This window comes from Anabrus simplex, chromosome 1 (assembly GCF_040414725.1).
Source record: "Anabrus simplex isolate iqAnaSimp1 chromosome 1, ASM4041472v1, whole genome shotgun sequence".
Taxonomy (NCBI): Eukaryota; Metazoa; Arthropoda; class Insecta; order Orthoptera; family Tettigoniidae; genus Anabrus; species Anabrus simplex.
This window is the reverse complement of record NC_090265.1, coordinates 842,308,666-842,334,355: the sequence shown is the minus strand read 5'-3', so window position 1 is coordinate 842,334,355 and position 25,690 is coordinate 842,308,666. Positions and strand designations below refer to the sequence as shown.

Below are 25,690 nucleotides of genomic sequence, written 5' to 3'. Positions count from 1 at the left end.
GACAACTAGGTATGGTGCAACATTTTGATTTATTAATTGAAAACATTTTCATTTATTAATTGAATAGTATTATAAGAAACTATATTTATTTAAATTTAAATTATCTATTTACTAAATTATATTTATACTATTAATCGTTCTGTTCGTTTTTGGATTTCCCTTATTTATAAAACATTTTAAGATTTTCAGTTTTATTTAATATAAATATTATTTATTCTAATTATAATATTTTGTTTTTTGAAAATTGGTGTTATTTTTGGTGTATGCCTCAGCATTTCCCGGGGATCTAAGGCTCTTGTTTTTTTATATGTGATGGGTTTTCAGCACACTTTCTTGCTTCCACTTATGTGTGGTAAGTTTTTCGCCTGATGTTCTGTACTGTTTTTTCCGTCCTTGTGTGCACGCTACCCTATGGCGTTATCTAGCCTAACATCATTCCCTGTAATAGTTTAGAGGGCGTTGCAATGGGAAACCACGTAAAACCATCTTCAGGGCTGCTGACAGTAGGGTTTGAACTCACTATCTACCGGATGCAAGCTCACAACTGCGCATCCCTAAATGAATGGCCAACTCATCCGGTAAGTAAAAATTATGGATGCGGCTGATATTAGAGTAAATATGGCAAGGAACATTCACTTGATCACACGCTTTCTTTCAGATCGATCTGCTCAAGGTTGGCACGATGCAGCGAGCAGCTGGTCTATAATGACTTTAAAGAGCAATTAGTGGGCTCAATATTCTGCACATTAAATCAATATTCACCTAGTACGTACATGATGCATTACAGGGTTTTTAAAATAAATCATATTCTGCATGTGTTCACATCAGCACAAGACTTAATAAGAGTTGAACTGTAACGATAACTGAATCCTTGAACTTAAAATACGACCCAATCAAAATGGATTTGTATGTATTCATTTAATAATTTTTAAAATTAAATTTTTAATATCTTGATAATACAGACTTCAAATCTAACCACATCTTAAGAAATTGCACGAAGCAGTTAATCAGAAATAAAAAATGTACATATTTCCGGAATTTAGCTAACAACATAAATTCTAATCGTGCATAGGACCAACTTAGAGCTCTGGGAATAGGAAAACATCAACAGAGACAGACAACTCCTGACATTCCACTTGAACTGAACGATTACTTTAGTAGAATAAATATTCAACTTACCCCAATTAACTGCACCGACTCACCGCCCTCCCCTCCAGTCAATCGACCACATTTCACAGTGTCACAGAAAACCAGGTTAAAAAGGCTTCGTACTTGATTAAATCAAAGGCCACCGAGCTCGATAGCTGTAGTCGCTTAAGTGCGGCCAGTATCCAGTATTCGGGAGATAGTAGGTTCGAACCCCACTGTCGGCAGCCCTGAAAATGGTTTTCCGTGGTTTCCCATTTTCACACCAGGCAAATGCTGGGGCTGTACCTTAATTAAGGCCACGGCCGCTTCCTTCCCAGTCCCATCGTCGCCACAAGATCTATCTGTGTCGGTGCGACGTAAAGCAACTAGCAAAAAAAATAAAAAATAAATAAAATAAAATTAAAAAAAATCAAAGGCCACAGGTGTAGATGATTTTTTAAATTACTTTTATACATAACGTTACAGGTGCTGTCCTGCCTATAACGACGTACATACTGAACTATTGTTTACTAAACGGAACTTTCCCAATTGTCTGGAAAACAGCCAATATTATACCGGTACCTTAGAGTTAAAACCTATAATCACCCTCTGACTATTGTCCTGTGTCCATACTCCCTGTGCTTTCTAAAGCCTTTGAACATTTAGTATATGAGCAGGTTCTGGAATACCTAAATAAAAATGCTCTTTTGGAACCTTTGCAATCTGGATTTAAGAAGGGACACAGTACCGTGATAGCACTTTTGAAGGTTACTGCAGACATTAGAAATGCGCCTTTGACACTATAGAAATTCGGACTATGATAAAGAAAATGGAACTGCTAAATTTCGACCTGGCTATGCTTAAGTTTTTAAGTTCTTATTTGAGTAACCGTCAACAGCGAGTAACAGCAAACGACAAGGCTTCTAAATGGAAAATGAAACAATGGTGCCCCACAGGACAGTATTCTAGGGCCCATACTTTTCTGTATTTATATCAATGACATACCATATGTGAGAGGAAATAATACACACCACCTCTATGCTGACGATCTTCAAATTTATCGACACTGCAAGACTTCAGATTTAGGTGAAATAATACAAGATATTAACAATGATCTCCGATGACTCAGTATATAAGCAAAACAAAATTCTCTTATACTAAACTCTACAAAATCTCAGGCAATCAAAATTGAATCACGAAAATTACTGAACTGCTCAAACAATGTCGCAATCCTGCCTATCCTACTGAATGGTAACATTATTCCCTACAGTAAAACGGTTTAAAATCTCAGCGTAATTATGAATGAAACACTTGATTGGTAAAAAGATTTTCGGGGTGCTTCATCCTCTTAAATGGCAGAGAGATGTATTTCCATTTGAGCTAAACGCCGAACTAATACAGACACTGGTTCTCCCTATTCTTGATTATTGTGACATTGTTTTAGTTGACATGATGAGAGAAGAAACACTAAAACTTCAACGAGCACTAAATACCTGCCTGCGATTTATTTACAATATCAGGTACGATGTTCATATCACCCCATACCATCAGACTCTCTCATGGCTGAAGCCTGATAAACGTCGGCAGCTACACATTTTTATGGTGTTTAAGAGTGTTAGCTGAAAGTCAGCCACTGTATACTTCTTCTAATTAACTTTTTATCATCATTTCACAACTTAAATACACGTTCCAGATCCTTTCTTTCTATTCCAGTGCACTGCACAAATAAATTAATAGATCATTTGTGCTGACCGGTGCCAGATTATGGAATTCCCTGCCAGCTCAGGTCAGAGAAACTATCTCCTTACCAAGATTTAAGGTCACCTGCCAAGACTACCTGCTGAGGACAGCAGACTGAATGGTTGAAGTATGAATGTGTTCGTGCTGAGGATGTCATTAAGAGTTTTTAATTAATTAGTTTTAATATTTAGTTAGTAATTTATTTAAATATATTTTCAATTCTATTAATTTATGTAGTTTTAACTATTTTAAGTATCTCAGTATTTTATTTAAGATTTTGATTAGTATGTGGTTAAGTGTAAGAAAGGTCCGACTCCTTGGCTGAATGGTCAGCGTACTGGCGTTCGGTTCAGAGGGTCCTGGGTTCGATTCCCGGCCGGGTTGGAGATTTTAACCTTCAATGGTTAATTCCAGTGGCCCGAGGGCTGGGTGTTTGTGTTGTCCCCAACATCCCAGCAACTCACACACCACACATAACACTATCCTCCACCACAATAACACGCAGTTACCTACACATGGCAGATGCCGCCCACCCTCATCGGAGGGTCTGCCTTACAAGGGCTGCACCCACACGAAATTTTTTAGTGTAAGAAAGGGCCTTGAGCCCTAACTCTGCCACTGTAAAAAAGGCATTAATGAATGAATAAATAAATAAATAAATAAATAAATAAATAAATAAATAAATAAATAGAACCTGTTTTTTCATGGAACTGTCACACAGTTGTTGCGTAAAGAATATAGTACATATTATCCCAGAGTTTGCAATCAATTCATAAGTTTAAGTTATTGCCAATTACGGGTCAAACACAAATGATAAGCAGTAGAACAATATATGTAAACACACTATATATGAATGTTTTAGTTTCACTTTATCATACAACAATCCAACAATCAGTGTCTTCTTAAAGAGTATGATTCAAAATTTGCATCGCAGATTATGTAGCAGAATGCATACTTCCTATCTGAAATAAAATGTCTATACACTTTATTTTATTATACAAAGGAAAAAGTAGTGAAACTTACTGGATCTATTTTAACTTGAAGAGGAGGGAGTACTGTCATACTAGGTAATGATAGTTGCGGCTCTGGTCTTACGGGTAGAGATCCATTCACATTAGATGATACTTGCGTGTCTAAAACAAAAAGAAATACTCAAATTGAATGAGGATCCAACAATCAAGTTTCCACCAAATACAATTACAAGAGTACCTGCAGTAAAATTATTTCATATTCTTAATGACAGGATTTCTTACATTTAAAGATTTATTAATCTTTACCTTCAATTCAAAATTCAAAAGCATGCTTCAGAAATCTTTTATTTGACTGAAGGTAAGCAGAATTTCATATCTTAAAAAAAAAAAAACAGTAGAATTCCGCTACAGCGGATACGGTAAATAGATGTCTGTATTAAACTGTGTATTATTCTTCGGTTACAGCAAGGACCATATCAATGATGCACCCGTTATTACGAGTGATAAGCGCATGCTACTTTTTCTGTTATCAATATTTATGTACTCCAGCGATTATATTGAATGTGATCAACCATCTTTCATATAGTTTTCTCACTACGTGCACTAGCGACCTCTCTCGTCGACATTCCAAGGTGATTACATAAAATCAGCTTCATGGTCCGTATGTACTTCAATAGATTCACAACTAAGTATTTATTTATTTTCCACCTAGTCGATACAATGATTACTTAAGGCAATGTAATGGTTAAAAGTGGTACATGTTTCGTATATTATCAACATCTTCAGCCACATAACACTGTTTAGATGAAAAATACATAAATTGACAAAGTAATGCTTTAGAGGAAGTGTCCTTAAAATTAATATAAGATTGACAACATTAAAACAAACAAAAAACTCAAGAGAAAATATACAAATTATTTCTACAATTGAAAGCAGTCGTCAAGGAAACACTTGTACAATATTCCATAGAGAATATGTCCTAATGAATATTCTTTTCTTAATAATTCATGAAAAAAAAGTCAATTTATAAATTAAAAATTATACAATTTATAAGTAATTGTCGAAATGAAGAAATCCAGATATCACAGTGTGGCTCTTATTATTAATGCAGATGAAAATATTACTGATTCCTAGTTGTCAATTCTTATTGTTACCGTGGTTTGGTGGATCAGCAGAGGTGAAAGAAGGTGCCGGGGGGGGGGAATGGGTCTCAACTACTTGTCAAGAAAGAATTTAAACTGAAATGGAAGGTTATATTTTCGAAAAGCAACAAGTTAACAAATTCTCACTTAGTGAGATAACAATTACATAGCAAATTTAAGACAAGACTTTAGAAAAATCCAAGACTTCAAATCCTTAACACACTTGGGCTACCAGCCCCTAGTTTTACAATCTTTGAATTTCCAGATCAAACTTTACAGAGGAGCATAAATTTACAAAAGGGCAGAAATCCCCTAATACTGGAGCACTTGCTCCCTAATTTACAATATCAAGCCTCCTAGAGGCACTTTTACAATACTTGAAAAGAGCAGACATGCTCTCAGCTTTTCCAGCCTAGTCAAGGCAACACCAAAAATGTCTTACTCTTTCTGGCCTTCCATGGCCCAGCTTACAAATTGAAACAGGGGTATCTCGTACCCAACCTACAGGGCCTTCGAGTAAAAGAAATAACCGTTAAATAAATGGCCCAAACAAAAAGGAAGGAGGCAGATACTTGCACTCCTCTATGTAGCTTCTTAAAACCTAAAAGGCAATAGGCCGATGAAACAGGGGCTATTCCCAAACTATGGAGGTGACCTGTATAAGAAAGAAATTTTAAAACATTAAGGAAGAGAAGAAAATCAGTTACCAAAACGTAGTCACCTCAAACCAAAATGAAGGGGAGCTCAAGAAGGTAAATCACTCTCTATCCCCGAATTACAGTTACAGATTTTATGAAGTATTTACATAAACCGGCAGAGAATTACATGTTTAAAAGAGTAGGTTACATTGTAAAGGTTTCGGACCTTTTGCGCTTGAGATAGATCAAGAAAAAAGAATTGGAATTTTCTAGTAGATTTGGAAATGCTTGAGAAAGATCACGAAAAAAGAATTGGAATTTCTCCACCTACAGATAGCCCTACAACTTATTCCTCCTCAGTTGAAGCTATAGGTGACAGCAAGGAGGTTCTTGACACACCTATATCCCCCGCTCCTCCACCTCCTCAGGTGCCAGAGCAAGGAAGAACGCATCATCAATATTCACCAGACTGTGAAAGAATGACAGGAGTTACTGTTCCAAAGGAAAGCAGGCTTAATAAGAATTGACAACTAGGAATCAGTAATATTTTCATCTGCATTAATAATAAGAGCCACACTGTGATATCTGGATTTCTTCATTTCGACAATTGCTTATAAATTGTATAATTTTTAATTTATAAATTGACCTTTTTTTATGAATTATTAAGAAAAGAATATTCATTAGGACATATTCTCTATGGAATATTGTACAAGTGTTTCCTTGACGACTGCTTTCAATTGTAGAAATAATTTGTATATTTTCTCTTGAGTTTTTTGTTTGTTTTAATGTTGTCAATCTTATATTAATTTTAAGGACACTTCCTCTAAAGCATTACTTTGTCAATTTATGTATTTTTCATCTAAACAGTGTTATGTGGCTGAAGATGTTGATAATATACGAAACATGTACCACTTTTAACCATTAAATTGCCTTAAGCAATCATTGTATCGACTAGGTGGAAAATGCTTAGTTGTGAATTCCAAGGTGATGTCGGAGTCGATTAGTAATACCCACAGACTGCTGTTTTGTAAAGAAAATTTGAAATGAAGGAGGAGAATATGTTTTTGTAACAAATGCGTAAATAACAGGGTCGATAGCAGTTACAGTGTTAACTCGTTAAAAATAAAGGCTGAAGTAAACGATTGCTTAATTTTAACCCTATATACTGAAATTAAGTTAGAATGTGATATATTTTAACATATAGCAGAGTGCACCACTGATTTCAGAGGTTAGTTTATAATTTCTCAAGTCTGGTTAAATTTTGGAAAGTCTACTGTCATATAAATTTATAACGAGAAGGTTATTACTGCCATTGGTTGTGGCATCATACACAACCATTAACCCGGCTCAAGGGAGAGAGGGTCATCTTCCCTATCCTTCACTTTAGTAATTCTTGCCTGGCACATCCAGTTGTGAGGGTGAGTATCCTCCACATCAGCAGGCCGGTGTGAAGGAGCGCCAAGTTCAGGCAGGGACCCAGTCTCATGGGGTATAACGTGGAACCCATATCCAGGGTTACGGGTGAAGACCTTAACAGCATCTTAGGCAGAGGAGACCTTCGGAATGACGAAGATGGTGGATGAGGCAACCCATCCTCTGGGGAAAATTAGAAGAGGAAACCACTGCCTTGTGAAGAAGAGGGATCTTCAAAGGCTAAGGGAGTAAACCCCAAAAGAAAATCCTCAGATCTGTTAGACTTACCAGGTCAGCAGATGAATAAATTTGTACTTGCTTTCAACTATAATACAAGCCTCGGATGGAAGTTAAAAAATGGAAATGGAATTGACAAATCTCTGACTACACTTGCACAGTATGATGGTAATGCTGATGTTCGTGCAAGTGTTAGATTAGAGAACAAAATCCGATTTGGAACAATGAATATTTTAAATACGAATGGGAAGGTGACCTAATGGAGAGACGAAAACTTGACATCCTGGGATTAAGTGAAGTAAAATGGAAAGGGGAAGGAATGAAGAAACTAAGTAAGGGGTACACCTTGTACTGGACGGGTAACAGTAAAGAGAAAAGAAATGGAGTGGTGATTTGTAGTGAATCAGAATGTTGAATCAATAACTGAAGTTGAGTATGTACAATGGAACCTCGATTCTCCGTTTTTCGAGGAACCGTGAAAATAAAACGTACAACACGGGGAAACGGAAAATCCGGGAATGAATGTAAACATCAACAATTTGGTTAAACACAAAAATGAAATATGTGTAATTATGATCTTACAAAAACTCCTAAACGAAACCAAACTACAGCCCCAATGGGCCTTTGCCTGCCAAGCGACCGCTGCTCAGCCCTTAGGCCTGCAGATTACGAGGTGACGCATGGCCAGTGTGATGAATCCTCTCGGCCGATATTCCTGGCTCTCTAGATCGCGGTCACCATCTCACCATTAGATAGCTCCTCATTTCAACGTAATCAAGTAGGCTGAGTGGACCTGGAAGTAGCCCTTATATCCAGGTAAAATTGCCTGACCTGGTCGGAATCAAACCCGGGCCCTCTATATGAGAGGCAGGCATGTTAGACCACAAAACTGCATTAATTACCAGTACGCAAGTTCAAAATCTTGATACTTTATATTCAATTTTACAGAGGGATCTTCGTCAGTTTCCCATGAAAACTTCTTTCAGTTCAGCAACTTTGATTAGCCAAACGACAATCGACCGCAAGTAGTTAATTCTCTAATCTAATAAAATAAGGCACATTAGATACAAAAGTGCCCAACATGATGGCGAAATTCCTTCTTTTCTTAGTCTTCCTTTGTAATTTCGTCTCCAGTATACTGTTCGTAGTCAGTTTTTGGAAATCTTGTACCGCGTAAATTAGGCCTACATCGACTTTTAAAGGTTATGTTGAACTCGAAAACATGGTTTCAAATGTAAGTATCGATTCTCAAAAGTTCTCGAATGCATTATATTCAATCAATAATTCTGCCCTTCACCAATCCAATCAAATTGGAAAGAGGAAAAAAAATCACAAACTTCAGAAATTATGGTTATTCGTGACCTTGAGGTCATCTGGAAAGCCTGCTCGCTGCACATGCCAGTACGAGTTGGAAATGATACAAACCATTGAAATGTAACGTGCGCAAATAAAACGACTGCAGTTTGTGGCATTTTAACACGAAAACGTAAAATTCCTAGTCTTACATTAGGACCAAAACAGTAATAAACAGTCCCAAGACCTCCCATGGCTTTCTTTTTTAATGTGAGGTGCAACATCTGTTCTGGTTTCGATAACATAATCGTGTACGATAATATTAAAATACTAAATTTGTGTTAAGAATGAGCAGTGTCGATTCCTGCTTGAAAGCCCAGTTAACTCTACAGTGCCCTGAGGAAAGTGTCGGAAACCTGTTCGGCAGTACGATCGAAAAAAAGTAAAAATATAAACATAATATATAAACATAGACATAATGTGGACGTTTTATAAGTGCAAACATTTGACGAAATTCGTTCCGTCTTCAAGTAGAGCTGTCGAAATGCGCCACGTCTCCTTACAATTGTTGCGGCCACACTCTGCTTTATGATTTCTGAGATTCTATATACAATACCACCTGAATGCGATGCTAAGATGGCCCCTTATGCAAGTTCACTGCCGATCGCTTTTCCAGTACAGTACTTGCTCTAATTAGCGCAATGACAGGGAGTTAACGCCAAGATTCATAAGAATGTTATGGCCGTCCTTTCGTGAGATACAGTTTATTAAAAAACAATTGATCAAGGATTTAGCATTGATGGGACTGAAATTTCTGGATGGTTGATCCGGGAAATCGTTTCTTCGAGGAACGGATAACGCAGGATTTTTACGAGATTTAATTACGATGTTCGCGGGACCACGTAATTTGAATGCATATTCTGGGAAAACCTAAATTTGGGAATGGATAATCGAGGTTCCACTGTAAGTGAAAGAATTATAATAATGCACATAGATGTAAACAAGGAACTACTGACGATAATACAGGTGTAAGCTCCACAGACAGGATGTAGCATAAAAGAAAAAGAAAAGTTCCTCAATGAACTGGAAACACACATTGTTGGAGATGGGATCATGATAATGGGAGATCTGAATACTCATGTGGGAACTGATAGAATGGGATGAGAATATTCTGGGCCACATGGGTATGGCGATAGAAATGAAGATTGAGAGAAACTGTTGGACTTTTGTATCAGACATAATCTGAAAATAAAGAACACATGGTTTATGAAGAGGAATAGGCATAAGATCAGCCGATATAGTTGGGTGGACAGTTTAGGAACACTCATCGATTTTATAACAACAGGCCGAGAATTGGGAAGATATGTCATGAACACGAAGATAATCCCCAGTGAAAGTCTGGAAGGTGATTACAGATTATTAATTGTGGAATTAAAACAAGTAAAAATCCCTAAAATTGAAGAAGAAACCAAAGATCAGGGTTTGGGAATTGGAGGAGGAGGAGGAGGATAAAAGAATGGCATTCCAAGACTGTATAAAAAAGGAAGTTACCTAACATGGGAATATGGAGAAGAAGAGTGGGACAATTTAAGACAGACATTTGTGGAAGCAGCAATTGTAGTATGTGGGAAAACAAAAACAAAGGTTAAGGGAAAGGAGAGACAGTGGTGGACAGACAAAAAAGAAAAGAAATAAAAGAAAGGAACAAGGTGAAAAAATGGATAAGGAAAAGCAGCAAAAAAACGTATCAGATGGATGAGAATAAGATAGAAAGGTTACATGTGGAATACAAAAGATTGAAACTACAAGTAAAGAGGAGTATCAAGGAAGAAAAGGAGAAATGTTGGGGAGAGTTTACCAACAAAATTGAGCAAGATAGTAAAGGAAATCAGAAAGTATTATACAGAGTAATAAAATCGAGAAGAATAAATCAAGAAAAAATCAAGGCATTAGAGAGATAAGATATATCCATAGTACATGATGAAAAGGGTCTTCAGAAGGTGATGGCAAAATATTTTGAAAAACTTTATAATGAGTATGAGTGCTCGGAGGAAGGAGATAATAAGAAAATGGAAATAATAGATGGAGAAAAAGAAGAGAACCCGATAACATGGTTGGAACTTGGAAAGGGCAGTGAAAGCAATGACCAAAGGTAAAGCAAGTGGAAAAGACGAATTCAATGCTGATATGATTAAGGCAGCAGGAAGCATTGGACTACAGTGGCTATACAGAGCCCTGAATGCCATATGGAAGGATGAAAGGATACCTGAAGATTGGCAACAAGGAAACATTGTACCATTGTTCAAAAAATGATATAGGAAGAAATGTGAAAATTATAGAGGTATAACCCTATTATCACATGGGCTAAAAATAATGGAGAAAGTCATACACAAAAGACTGAGGGATATAATAGAAACACAGAGGAAGAACAATATGGCTTTAGACCAAATAGATCAACAATAGACTTTATATTTACAGTGCGAACGATAATGGAAAAACATCTGGAAAGGAACAAGGAAATCATCTTCCGTATTTTTGGATTTGGAAAAAGCTTATGATACAGTTAAGAGAAAACATGTATGGGAATGCCTACTGAAAAGGAATGTACCAAGATCATTAACAAGATAAAAATGTTGTGTCATGAGAGTAAAAGCAGTGTACAAGTGGGGAGTGGTGACTCAAAACATTTTATACAAAAAAAAGGTCTCAAGCAAGGAAGTGCACTGTCTCCATTATTGTTTATTATATTGATGGATGAAATCATAAATGGTGAAAAACCGAGTATCAGCAGTGATGAAGCGAATGCTTTGGTATTTGCAGATGATGTGGTGATTTGGGAAAAGGGAGAAAAGGATGTACAAAGGAGACTCGACATTTGGAATGGAAATCTGAAGGAGTTTGGAATGGTAATTAATAAAAAGAAAACTGTAGTCCTGCACTGTGGAAAAGAGAAAAAGAGAAGCCAAGTGGACATAGATGGAGAACGGTTAGAGAATGTAGAACAGTTTATATATCTGGATAGCATTATTAATGGAAGTAATGAAATCAACCCCGAAATTAATAACAGACTAAGTAAAGGTACAACATTTTATCATCAAGTCAGACAGCTTTCATGGGATGACAAAGTAACGAAGAGAGAGAGAAGATAGTAAGATCCAAGCAGTAGAAATGAAATTTTGAATAACATTGGTTAAAAAGACAAGAAGAGATAAAATTCAAAATATTAAAATCAGAGAAGAGCTATGTATAGAACTGTTAGTACAGAACATACAGAAAGCAAGACTGAGAAGGTTCGGACATGTAAAAAGAATGGGAAAGGAACGGGTAGCAAGAAGGGAATTGAAAAGAGAAGTTAAGGGAAAGAGACCAGTTGGAAGACTGAGAAGAAGGTGGATGAATCAGATTTGGAAGGACATTACAAATATTCAGGCACAACAAACAATGGTCAATGTAATGTTTTCTATATATAGCAGGTCTTCACATTTAGTTTTCTTCTGACTCTGTGATATTATTAGGGCATCCAATGTATACTGAGTCCTCCTTTCTTTTATGACTCCATCTTGTGTTATTATTCAAGCAATTGTTCCTTTATGACTTTTTCTCATTTTTAAAATCATCTTCACAATTCAATCACCATCACCACCAATCTTAATGGTATGGTAAAACTGAGTAAGACTGATTGGAAATTGTACTATCTATATAACTTTTGTTGTGTAGTACTTTTCGATACGACCAATAACACAGGTAATTAAAAATTAAATTTTATGCACCTTCCTCTAAACCAAACGAATAACACAGGTAATTAAAAATTAAATTTTATGCACCTTCCTCTAAACCAAACGATTCTAACTAAGGTGCTCGCATGGCCCTGGGCGGCACCGATAGCAGCACCGACGTTGTGCAGTAGCACCGGTGAGGTGGTGGGGGAAGGAGAAGTGGCAGAAGCAGAACCAGAGGTCATCAAGTCAGTGCGCAGCTTATGAAAACATTATTATTTATGACAATTCTGTGAACACAAACACACAATTTAATCTGTACATACATTGCGTTTGTCTTAATGTATATTTAATGTTTAAGTTGACATCGTTTTGCGGCAACTAATTTAACAATATTGGGTACAATCGATTTGGCAGTGGAAATTCTAAGTACAGCCTAGAGACAGCATCAGACAGAAGTCCTAGTTCTCCATGTATTTAAATTCAGAATTGAAAACATCTGTTCACATGCATAAATTGTAATGAACACTGACGTAAATTTTAAGGCAAGTGCTTGAAGTCTGGGAAATTCTTGTGCATGAACACCTTTGTAAAAGAAAATTAAATCACTGCTGTAGTGGTAGTACCTGTCCTTTAGCACTGCGTGGCAACTGTAGTTTTATCAGTTCTGGAAATATGATGGTGATGTTTCAGGACACGCTGAAAATGGAGTCTCAAATATTTCAAGTTGAGGTGCCATATCATTCAGTTCTTTGAATCAGGCATTGAATTCATAGTGGAAAGTCTGTAATGATGTCTGATAGTCTCCAAGATTTTCGTAAGTAGACAAATGTAATGATTTTAATGAAGGAAAATTGTCAAAATTTCCTGCTTCAACCTAACTTTTCAATAACAAATTCCGCATTTTGAAAGCCTTAATTCTATTACACGTGGTACTAATCAATTTGTTTCTCCCTTGCAATGAAATATTTAAATCATTCAATTAAGACGTTATGTCTGCCAAGAAAGTGAGGTCAGCTAAACATTGTTTATTTCATAACGTTGGTTGTGGAGAACCTTTCATCTCCATGAACAGAGTAATTTCTTCAATTATTGCAAAGAAGGTTGCTAGCACCTTCACGCAAGTTAACCAGCGCACAATACAATAAAAGGGAATGTCACTACATTCTGCCTTGAGATTTTTTAAAAATTCTTTGAACTACCGATGGTTCAAACCTTGCTTCTGCAGAAATGTACACATTTTGACACAGTATCCATAACAGATTTACAGTAGTGAAAGTATTTTGCGCATAATTGTTCTTGATGTAAAACAAAATGTACCGATAAACTGGAGGTAACCCAGCATTGCACACCTTCGTTTTGATGCGGCCTGCAAAACCTTGCCCATCCGACGACATCACTGGTGCTCCGTCAGTAGCGACACTACACAGATTTTCGAGTGATAAGCCCATATCGTTCATTGCATCTTCAACAACTGCAAATATATCTGGGCCGGTGGTAGTATCCTTGAGGGGAATGATGTCCAGTAATTCCTCAGTTATAGTGGAGTCTTCTTAAGACTCCCCTGATGAATATAGATAGCTGTGTAGTGTCACTGTTGTCAGTAGTCTCATTGAGAGCAATCGAGTACTTCTCGAAAGTGCCACATTTGCTCTTTCAGTTCGGCGCCAAGTTCCTGTACACGACTAGAGATGGTTTGTTTTGACAAGCTTATCACCTCAAAGTGAGCCACAGCACGTGGATTCAATACTTCCGAGCACTCTATTAAACATTCTTTTCCAAATTCACCACCAGTAAAGGGTCGCCCACTTTTTGCAATTTTCACAGCAATAATATAACTTGCTCAAACTGCGCCTTCTAAAGTGTTGGGTTCAAATATCTGTGGGACAGGGAGATAAAATAATTATCTTTGTGTTTTGTAGCAGCCCATCTAAATCTAATTCTAAACAGTTCATAATAATACACACCCAAAAACAAAAACAAATCCCCTGAATAGCATATAAAACAATTCCTAATGAGTAAGTTAATACTTATCTCCGAATAACGGCAAATTAAACATTGAGCTTTCTCTTCCCCTTCCACCGATAAAGAATTAAACAACATTTTTAACGAAGGAGAAACCAACTGCTCCGCTGTCTGTTCTATCGAACAGATTCTAATGAGAATGTCACACACAGAGAGAGAATGAAAATGAATGTACTGTCTCTTACGCATACATGCACCGACTACTGCGTGGGGTAGGTGGCGAAGGAGGGGAACTGAGCTGCTGAGTACAGTGCTGGTGCGCCCCAGCACCAAGTGCTCGAGTTGGAAAGGTCTACCCTAAAATATCATTTCAAACAGAGTGAATTTTTTTATAGCATAGACTGTAGTTCCTTATTCCCCGACTTTATATACTGATTTTCGTTACATTCTGTTTAACCATTTTCTCATAGCTTGGCACTGATATAGACTTAGGAACAACATTCAGCTTCAAGTAACAATACTGTCAACACTATCTACCATCTGTAGAGAGAATTATCATGCTCTGAACTGTGTGCTATATTGAGAAAAACTGATAGTGAGAATCGAGTCTCCACAGACACCTTTGCTGATGGTGACACTGCATATGTTGGCAAAACTCAAGCCGAGCAGGATGCAGCGCTGTTAAAATGAAGGCTGGAGAAGGTGGTCAGTAGAGTGCGAGACTTACGATGCTTACTACAGAGGAATTACTGTTTTTAGTGGAGTGGATTTTCTGGAAGGTGACAATTATTATATAAATGCAGTGCACAGAAGAGTTTGTTTGCAAATGGTTTCTTGACTAAGTTCTGCCACACTGTGGTAATGTGCAAGATTTAATAAATTTTGTGGTTTGCAGTGCCACATTCAATCTCCTAAGAGCAGTAGACTGCCAATTTTAATGGTAGAGAATCTTTTGGGTATTTTGGACAGGCTCCTTAAAAGTCTGTCTAAATCCATGCAGGAATTGGCACAGGAGACTGGCGCATCTGCCTTTACAGAACACAGAGCAGCAAGAGAGAAGCTAAATCTGTATCCGTATAAATCTGCTGAGAAATTGCCTGTGTACAACAATCATTAGGCTTACAATTTTAAAATATTTTTCTTTATAATTTGCCTTGTGTTGCACCGACATAGATAGGTCTTATGGCTATGATGGGATAGGAAAGGGCTAGGAGTGAAAAGAAAGTGGCCATGGCCGTAATTAAGGTACATCATTTTCCTGGTGAGAAAATGGGAAACCACCGGAAACCACCCAATATCTCCCGAATGAAAGCTGATCACTATGTGACAGTAACAGCACAGCCACTCGCTTGGTAGGCTTACATTTCCATCGTTTTCAAGTTGCTTTGTTATTGGCTTCATTAACAGTCTTTGTGTAATATATTATTACAGACCTTTTTGCTTTTAATCTCTCGATTCACTGTCCGTTCACATCTGCCTCTGAGCAGGCATTGTTGCTACCCAAACTGTTCACTTGGACAGGCCACAGCTGCACTACTTGCGGCGGAGACTCATTTCTAATGCACTGTAACAATTCACAATACTGTGAACCGAGAGCTAAAATATAATTTACCTACAAATACGAATAATTTGTGTATGCTAATTATAGAAGGGATAGTTCTAAAAAAAATTAATTTTGTGTTTTATAAACAAGAAATGAATCCTACAAAAAATATTGACTTGTGAAAGATTATCTGTATTTACTCGTGTATTAGACCCCATTTTCCCCCCTCACATTTACAGCTAAAAGAAGTACGGTGATGTCCAATATGTGATGACCTCAAATTTTGTGTAGTGAACACACGACTTCTAGTCTATAAATTGTACATGTTAACATTCGACACTATTCTTTAACAAATTTACGAATGTATTCTGATTTTTACAGGCTATTTTTGTAGGATGGCAGTACATCTAAATTGAAAAAGAATTAATGGTGATCACATGACTTTTAGGCCTACACATAAAGTAAATATAGTCAGTTTTAGTTACTCTTGTATTATGTCATTCGTTTCATCTTATTAACTCCTCGAATGAGTTTGACGTCGGGAAGGGCATGTGCTCATACGCACTCACTACAGAGATTCATCTCACTTCATACTTAATCCCGTAGAGAAAAGGAATAAGGGTATCGTATTGTGCAATATTAATACAATACAACCTTGATAATTCAAAATCGGTTAATTCAAGATCACGCCTAATTCGAAGAAGTTCTCATTCCCGGAAACATAAGGTACGTTTTTGCACGTTATTTAAATTGTTTAATTCAAAATACAGATAATTCTTAATTCGAAGAACAATGTTGGTCCCATTACCGAAATTTAGACTCTTAATTCATAACTGCCTCTAAGTTTAAATAAAAGTAGTATTTTACAGAGTAATTTAAATTCAAAAAGTTTTTCGTGTCATGATAGAACGCGTCTTCCGAAACGTAGGCCTACAGGGGTAGCTAACCGCACTTTCACTCACTTCGGTGTATCTACAGTGTGCTGTATTCAGCGTTTTAAGGAACACCATACTATCACAAAGCAGACAGTGTGCGGAGAAGCAGAATCGGCGAACACTGGCGATGCCGACAGTTGGTGAAAAAAAGTGGCTCATAATAAATTCGTACGCACCAAACAATATTGTCATTGTCGATGAAACTGCATCGGTTTTTTAAATGCCGGGCCAAAACGGACATAAGGTTTTATTATAATTAATCAGTTTCATGTCCGTATTGATACTTGTATTCACAATTAAAAAGAATAGGTACCGTCCACTATTAATACTTTATAGTAAAGACATAATAAAGTATTGATGAGGTGGACGGCACCCATTCTTAAGGTTTTAAACGAGAGAAGAGCCAGGAAATCGTACAAGGGTGGGGCTCATTGTACTGTGTTGAAACTTGTAATGCACACGGAAGCGGGAGACTTCCTCCCCTTGTCAACGAAAAGTTCGATAAGCCACGATGTTTTAATGGCATCGGGCACTTTCCGTGCAAGTACAAGGCATCTAAAATGCATACAGTACAGTAGTCCAACGAATACAGCATGTGCACAGGGGAGCCAGCATAGATTTATCCTCATGTTTGAAACATGCTTTTTTATTTCTTTCCTTTGTTGCATGAGGTTATGTTCGTCAGTAAGTTGAATACTGTACATGCACCTTGTTGGATACATTTTGGAAATAGATTTTTTCCATGGCATTTGAAAGGTTTAAACAGTGAATCAAGGTTAATTGCATTCAGTAATGGGTCTTAGAATATTTTGTGATGCGGCAGGGGTTGGCATTTCTGAATTAGGAGTTGGCGGTTAATTCAAAATCACGTAATTCGAAGTCCAACTTTTGCGTCCCAGCAACTTCGAATTAATGAGATTTTACTGTACAAAAGAACGTAATGACAGTCATTTGTGTCTGTCAGTTAAGCAGTAGGCCTACCACACAGTAAACCTGATCATTGCTTTCATTTGAATTATCGTCTTGTGCCACCAACTTCCCTGCTACTGGCGTGTCATGATTCCAAATGGCATCATCTTCATGGCAATCACGAGTATTTGAGATCCTGTCTTTTTGTAACTTGCTGTAAAAAGCGTGCCAACCCACCAGCTGATAAGTAGCGTATGTTATGAGTTGTACTTCCTAATGTAATACATAATGATTGGAAGCATTCTTTGGATAACTTCGGGTATTGAAAGCCAGACCTTTATTTTTTAAGTATATTTCATGCTCGTTCTCTACACTTATCACATTAGGATTTACCTAAACAGCTGTAATCGAGATAAGAGAGTCCGCATTGTTTAGGTTAGGTATGCTACGAAGTGCCCGGATAGCACCGAAGTTCCATGACGGAATACAAATAACTAACAGGAAAGCTTGTCGCATTTATGGATATCTACAGGTGTGGCAGTAATGTGTTTTATTATCATTATGTTTAATTTCAGACGTTCGTTGCCTCTACATTTTTTTTATTAACGCATAAGGTGTTCTCTTTGGTGTCTCTGAAAATCATAAAAGTAATCAGTGAGGACGTAAAATCAATACCATTATTATTATTATTATTATTATTATTATTATTATTATTATTATTATAATTATAATTTAGGTATGTTGGCAAGTAAAACAACTGTTATGAATGGATTATTTCTATTGCATTTTAAACCTACTTTTCTCCAAAGATTACATACGCTATCTGGCCTGAGTTACAAGATATTAAACGATCACTTTGTTAATGATCTCTTCTGCTATATTAATAGCAACAACCATGAATATTTAACTAAAGTAAACTTGTTTCCTTATCCCGAGGTAGTGCAGCCCCCCTATGGAGGGGAGCTGCATGTACCATTTTTACCGCTTATCAACTTTCCTACCATTCTTAAATCGCTGGCATTACGGTACCGGGAATTGAACTCAGCCTCCCGAGAATGGCAGCTAACTGTGCTAACCATTACGCTGGCGAACAATTTTAACTACAAAAAACAGACATATAGCATGACTGATGCGTGCTTTAACTGCATAGGTTGGACACAAAACTATTCACCTATTTGTACGACATCAACAGAGCTGCAGTAGGCCTATGCTATGGAGGTGACATTTGTCAACTATGAAACACAGATGTAACGCATTACTGTGATGCGCATTTTCATTGCATGGGTCTTATGGACAAAACTACTTGCAAATTTGTGTGATGTCATCAGAGCTGCAGTAAGGTTTGTACCCGCTTCGAAGCAGAATCGTTCTTATTTGACGAATTGTATGCGAGATTTATTTTTTCATTTTCTTTGTCCCAAAAAGCCAGGCGGAGGTCTAATGTGTGAGGGGGTCTAATACACGAGTAATTATAATTATGAAATCTCCGCGTGAAAATTTATTGTACAGCAACGAAAATTGAATTTGTGTTTTATATACAAGAAATGAATCCCACAAAAAATATCAATTATAATTATGAAATCTTGTTGTGAAAATTTATTGTATAGCAACGAAAATTCAACAGTTTCTTTTATTTATTAACTGGCAAACACTGAGCAATGCTAATTTTCTTCTGGAAGGCCAATCCATTATTAAAAATATCTTGTTAGCCAGTCCAGGCTAGCTTTGAAACCTATGATGCCTAGTTCCCTGGTTATAGCTAAACCTTCCAGTTAGCACATTTCACTTGGAACTGTTTCCGTATCACCCCTTTTCAGTCACACAATTATGCAGCCCATTTTTGATGTCTGCATGCTTCGCATTTTGGCTGTGAAACGCCTGATGATTATTATTTGTTTTGTGAAGTTGAGTTTTGTTTTGTCACCAGTTGCAAATTCAATTTTTGCTGACACACTTTCTTCGTGCTGTGCTGTGCAATTTCCAATAATATACACACCTGCATTTTTCATTGCCAATTTTCAAAAAAAAATTGCACACAGTATTCACACATATACAGCAATAATTGTGTGTGGCCAGCTGTATATCACAGGTAATAATGAAAGAAGCAATCAAGTTAAGCCAATGTATTTGAAATACTGTGAAATTAGGTAATGTAATGCACAGTGTGTATGGGCTTTAGATCTAGTAACTTTATGCATAAGAGTAGAATATGTTACTGGTAGTATCACACAGATGATCAAATGAGAACCAAAGAGCAGCAATAGCAATCAACAGTATATTAGAAACCTAACTGTAACATCTGCAAACAATGTGCCTTTAAAACCTAAGCAAAAGGAAACCATTAATTATAGCAGATATGACAAATGGTAATGGCTAGGTCTGAAGCTCAGTGATAAAAAATTTGGGTGACATTATACCACCAGGACCCAACACTAGTAAATCCAAACACCTGCAAAGTAATGGAACGGTTGGAAAGAAGAACAGCAGATAAAATTACGAATTGTCAATGGACAACAAGGAAACAAAGAGAAAAAAGAATTATACCTCCTGTACGTCTATCAAAAAAGAAGCTAAGGAAGGAAATGAGAACTTTAAGAACAATAATAAGAGGAATAGTCAAAATAATTTTTAGCTTACGTGAATTTTCAGAGCATGTAGTCCTAAATTCCATGTGTGTGTCCAAGGCCTCAGTTGTGCTATCTTCTTCAGGAATGTCACTATCTGAAAAGAATGAAAATATTTTCGTGGTTATATTTAGGCCAACACATATTACAACATGTGTTTCCATACTTCAGGTGAGTAACTCAGGGAGGAATAATAGCCCATGGATTATTTTTCAGCCACAAGGGGATTAGAACAGTCCTTCTAGTTCAAATTCACTGAAGTTCAGACATACATAATAATTACATTTAGAACTGTATTTTGCATCTTCCTTGTCAGATTATTGGTGTGTGTACTGAACTAAGAAAACCTGATCTAATCTCTTATACTGGGTGATCAAGTCTACAATTACCCCAACGCAGACAGATGTACAGTTTTCGAGTCCACAACAAACAGACGATGCACAGAGAGACCCGAGGTGATGCATGACAAGTGTTTTCATGCTGTATTTCATTAGAAATTGCAAGACAAAACAACGGGATTTAACCGTCATCACCACTCCCACCACAGCTAAAGAGCCTGATCTACCCCTGATTTTGTATCAAGGTTGTCTCCTCTAGAAGAGCTGACTTCACCACGTCTATGAGCCTCTTCTGCCCATTATCAGGATGGCAGCTGCCCTTTTTGGGAACCGCCACTGCATCTTGAGTTGCCTCTTCTGCCGTACTAATGGACTCCATCTCCGCCTTCGAAGTCTTCACCGTAACCATGGCAAAGGTCCCTCACAAGGTACTATCACCCGGGACAGGTGAACCAAGGTTTTTTTAACGAAGTGTTACTCCTCTCCCCCTTCCCTTCTCATACGGGCTTGGGACCGTCAATGGTGGAGTTTGACTCAAATATGAAATCAGTTCTATTTTATGGGTGTGAGACATAGGTGACAGTAAAGATTACAAAAAAGAGTCCAAATCATCAATAAATGCTTGAGGACTATAGTGGGAGTACGCTGGCCAGAAGTTATCTCCAATGAAGAACTTTGGCAGCGCACCCAACAACGGAAAGCTGAGGTAGTCATAAAAGAAAGGAAATGAAGATGGATCGGGCACACTTTGAGAAGAGGCCCACAACATATTCCAAAGCAGGCGCTGGAATGGAACCCTTCAAGCAGCAAGATGGAGAAGTAGACCGAGAACGATCTGGCACAGGACCACTGAAGCAGAGGTGACAGCCATTGGGTACTCCTGGACTAACATCAAGATGGCAACGAACAGGGTCAGATGGAGAGCTCTAAATGTACCCTATGTTTCACACCGGAGTGAAAGGAATTAATCATAATCAAATCACCACTCCCACCAACACTGAGTACATCAAATAAACCTGTTGAGATCAAAACTTCAGTGTTACTTATGGCTTTTACCATGTAAGAAGGTATTGAAAAAATAGCATTAATTTAATGCCTTTATTATTATCACAATATACTTATATTTAAACAAGCACAAAGACTTACCTGGCCAACCTATTAAAAAAAAAAAAATCTCTTTCGATAAACGCTAAGCTGAAACACTATAATTCCATAGTTAAACCAGAGGCAACGAATGCTAGTGAAACTTTATTCAAATTAAAATCTACAACAGACAAATTACAGAAAACTGACAGAAGAATTCTTAGAACAATTATTAATAAAAAACACCAAGTTGATGGACAGTGGAGTTTGTTGCCTAACATTGTCTATCGTGAATGTGAATTAATAATATCTACAATGCGTAAAAGAATTTCCTTTTTCTGTCACATATCAAGATTACCAGACACCAGGATACTGAAACAACTGTTTGATTACTTTTTGAAAAATAAAATCAATAATTATTATTGGTTTAAAGAAGTTCAGAATGATTTGGAAGAATTGGGTATAACTCGGCAACAAATCAAAGACAGAAAAAAGAAGAGGATTTTGAAGAACAAAAGCATAAGTCTCAAACTAAAAACAGTTGAACGGAAACAATATACTATATTGGACGCACAAAGGGCTTCCAGGTCGGAGAGGATGAGAAAGTTCTGGGAGAAGAAAAAAAAGAAATTAACTCAAATGTATTGATTTAAGTGCTCCAATGTGGGCGTAAAATATGTAAATAAATAATACTTCGCTGCTTTATGGTACTACTCTTGGTTTACTTCCTCTCCAGTGTTCTGCCCAGAAATTTTCGTCAGCTGGGTGGCAAGAATGAGTAGCTGGTCAGGCAATACTACGTAAAAAAAAAGAATATGATAAAATTTAAATTTAGTCCCCTCAGGGCATTAATAATAATATTAATGCCGAAACTGAACTATTTCAGTGTTATCACGAACAAGACATAACGGAGTATTTTCAAATTCTAGTGTTCTACTGCTCGCTCACCATCATGTAACACTGGAACTTATCACTCTGTTGCAGTGGAGTACCACGAGTTTGTGATGTCGGGTGGAACTGAGTGCTCGTATGTGATTACAAGCTAATACAGACAACGCTCACGCAAGGCACCACGTGATAATCAAGCTAAACATTGGAGCTCCAATATAATTGATGCAATTATGCTGACAATAATGATTCATCATTTAAATAAACAGTTTTACAGTATTTACATTTTTATTTGCAACACCTAATGACTCAAATAGGCCTATGTATTAATATTGTGTAACTAGCACAAATACATATCTAGGTTATGTTAGCCGGGCGGTCTGTAAAAAACAGCAGGGCGGTGCACCCATTAAAATGGTCCTGGGGAGAACACTGTTCTCCCAGGGTCTTATTTACATTTTGAATCCTCTTCCTCCAAAATCTCAAACAGAAGTAGAAAGGTTAAGTTAAGGAAGTTTCAAAAGGAAAGAAGTTGCACATCCTTTGTACTGTGAACCGACAACAGTGCAACAGCTCTCTCTACTTCTTTTGTCTTCATTGCAAGGCCAGTCCCTTCCCCGTATGCAAACACCATTTTGTTGCAGACGCTCTAGTATCAGCAATAGCTGATGCACCAATATTACAACAGAAATAGGCTAGGAAATGAATTAGAGAGGGAGAATAGAACAATGGCTGGTTGGTTATTTGAACAAGGGCTGAACCATCAAGTTTCACCTGAGAGATCCAGAGAAGCCCTCAAAGTCTAGTAAGCAAAATGCTACATCCTCAACAGCATGCTCACTTCACCTCTCGACTTTTATTTTTGAATAATACGAAGTTCGATTAAATATAATAAGGATTTTTGTTCCCGAACATCAACAGTTGGTAGAACTGGCTCCGTGCTTCTGCTATGCTTAGGCGGGACCGTTAGGAGTGGAGAGAACATGCTGTTAGATATTTCCCGCCATTTCATCAGTAACGCTCACGATGTCAGAGCAACAGGTGCAGCCCTCCACTACGTGACACATTATTATAAAATTTCTTGCTCGTGAAAGAGTTACAGCGGGAGAAATTTGCCAGAGATTGACTGCACAGTTCGGTGATGATACATTGTCAAGGATGCGTGTGTTTGTCTGGCATAAAAAGTTCAAGGAAGAACGAGAACGTGTGGAAAATCAGCAAGGCGATCGCCGTCCTCGGACCAGCATTACAGACGAAAACATTTGTGTGGTTAAAGACATTATTGATGACGATCGACAGTATAGGAAATTGCAGAACAATTTGGAATCAGTTATGGGAGCTGTCAAGGAATATCCACAAATGACCTACAATTCCGGAAAGTGTGTTCCAAATAGCCTTTTGATCGAAAATCTGAAGTTGAGACGTTTCAAGGTCTGCCAGAGGCTTACAGCAAGGTTTGCGGAAAAAGGGAAAAAGGTGATGCATTTTTGAGTCGGATCACCTGCGATGAAACGTGTCCTCCATACACTCCCGAATCCAAACAAGCCAGTAAGGAGTGGCAGAGGAAAGGGGAGGCAGCACCAGTGAAAGCCAAGACTCGACTGTCAGCTGCCAAGGTTCTTGCAACTGTTTTTTTCGATCGGCGAGGCATTTTGCTGATATTTTGCATGAGCGACGCACAATCAATGCTGCTTACTACTGCAAGCTGTTGAACAAGGCAAGGGTTGCATATCGCCGCAAAAGACGAGACCAACCGATTCAACAGGTCATCCTCCTCCACGACAATGCGCAGCCCCATACTGCAGCTCTAACTGTCTCCAAGCTACAGGAAATGCACTGGACTACACTTGATCCTCATTCCAGCCCAGACTTATCGTCCTGCGATTTCCATTTGTTCGGACCGTTTAAAGAAGCTCTAGGAGGGCAAGGATTTGAAGATGACAACAGTGTGGAAGACTTCGTGCGCAACTGACTGGTGACACGATCCTGTTCTTTTTACGATGAGGGCATCAAAAAGCTGCCCATATGCTGGGACAAATGCATTTCTACAGTAGGAAACTATGTGGAAAAATAAATTGTAATTGCCTTGTATTTTTCAATAAATAAATTTTAAATAAAAAATAAAGTTCCATTTATATTTGAGGCCCCCCCCCCCCCCCCCCTTGTACTACAGGTATTCTATTGCTAGAATATAAATTTTATTGATGGTGGAACAGTATGTTTCATTCGATGAATGTAATCCAAATCATACACTTCCATACATAAGCACTGCTCATTGCAGTGCAGGCTTTCATCATATCATGACAGTATTCCTAACCTATCCCAAGCAAAACTATATTTCATAAGTGAAAACTGTAAAATAAGTTTTTATACCACGATCATAGCCACAGGAGCTCCAATTTTACATGGAATATGAACAGGGATACCAACTTTTCATTTAAAAAATCCTGGATGAATTGGCCAAGATCTGAACCACAGTTGCCTCGGTGAGAAGCCAGCCCTTGCAGAAAAAGAGGCAAAATTCCATGTTTTAACATCATTGATAGCAGTATTAAGCGTTCTTGCTTTCCTTCTCATAAACAGTATCAATACGAGTATTATTTATTTACCACAATTCTGTGCAGAAATATGGGAGATCTATAGATAAGGGTGAGCCCCCATGACATATAAAAGGTTCCCTAGACCTATCTTAAGACGAGATATTGTTTTCAATATTTACATGGTTTCTAAAGGAGGTACGACTTTCTCCAGTCCCATTCATCTTATCGGACTCACCTTGTGTTGAATACTGGACAGGTTCATCATAGCCACTGAAGAAGGGAAACAAACGACTCATCACATGGACCACTTCTTCCATGGTCGGTCGATTTACAGGATTCTTATCCCAGCACCTAGAACAGGTATTCACTAATTGTCAAATGTGAAGCAGCCAGGGTTATGCTCATTCATTCCACAGAGCAGGGGTTCTCAAAGGGTGAGATCTGAAATTCCATGGCTGTGTTGTGAGAAAAAAATATTATATTGGGAAAGTAAAAAAAGGTCATGTGCATTAAATATACAGTAGAAGTCCGCTATAGCGAGTACGGCATATAACGAGAACTCCATTATACCGACAATATTTTGCCGT

General features: G+C 37.6%; 1 protein-coding gene across 1 annotated transcript in view; it reads right to left on the bottom strand.

Annotated features, from left to right (window-relative positions):
* LOC136857219 (mitogen-activated protein kinase kinase kinase 7) overlaps positions 1-25,690 on the bottom strand; it is a 168,383-nt gene that overhangs the window by 91,426 nt on the left and 51,267 nt on the right. The window contains exons 6-8 of the mRNA XM_068225255.1: positions 25,339-25,454; positions 20,268-20,351; positions 3,892-4,001 (exon numbers count right to left, since the gene is read on the bottom strand). Of these exons, the coding sequence (XP_068081356.1) occupies positions 3,892-4,001; positions 20,268-20,351; positions 25,339-25,454 (310 nt within the window). The remainder of the gene's footprint in view (positions 1-3,891; positions 4,002-20,267; positions 20,352-25,338; positions 25,455-25,690) is intronic.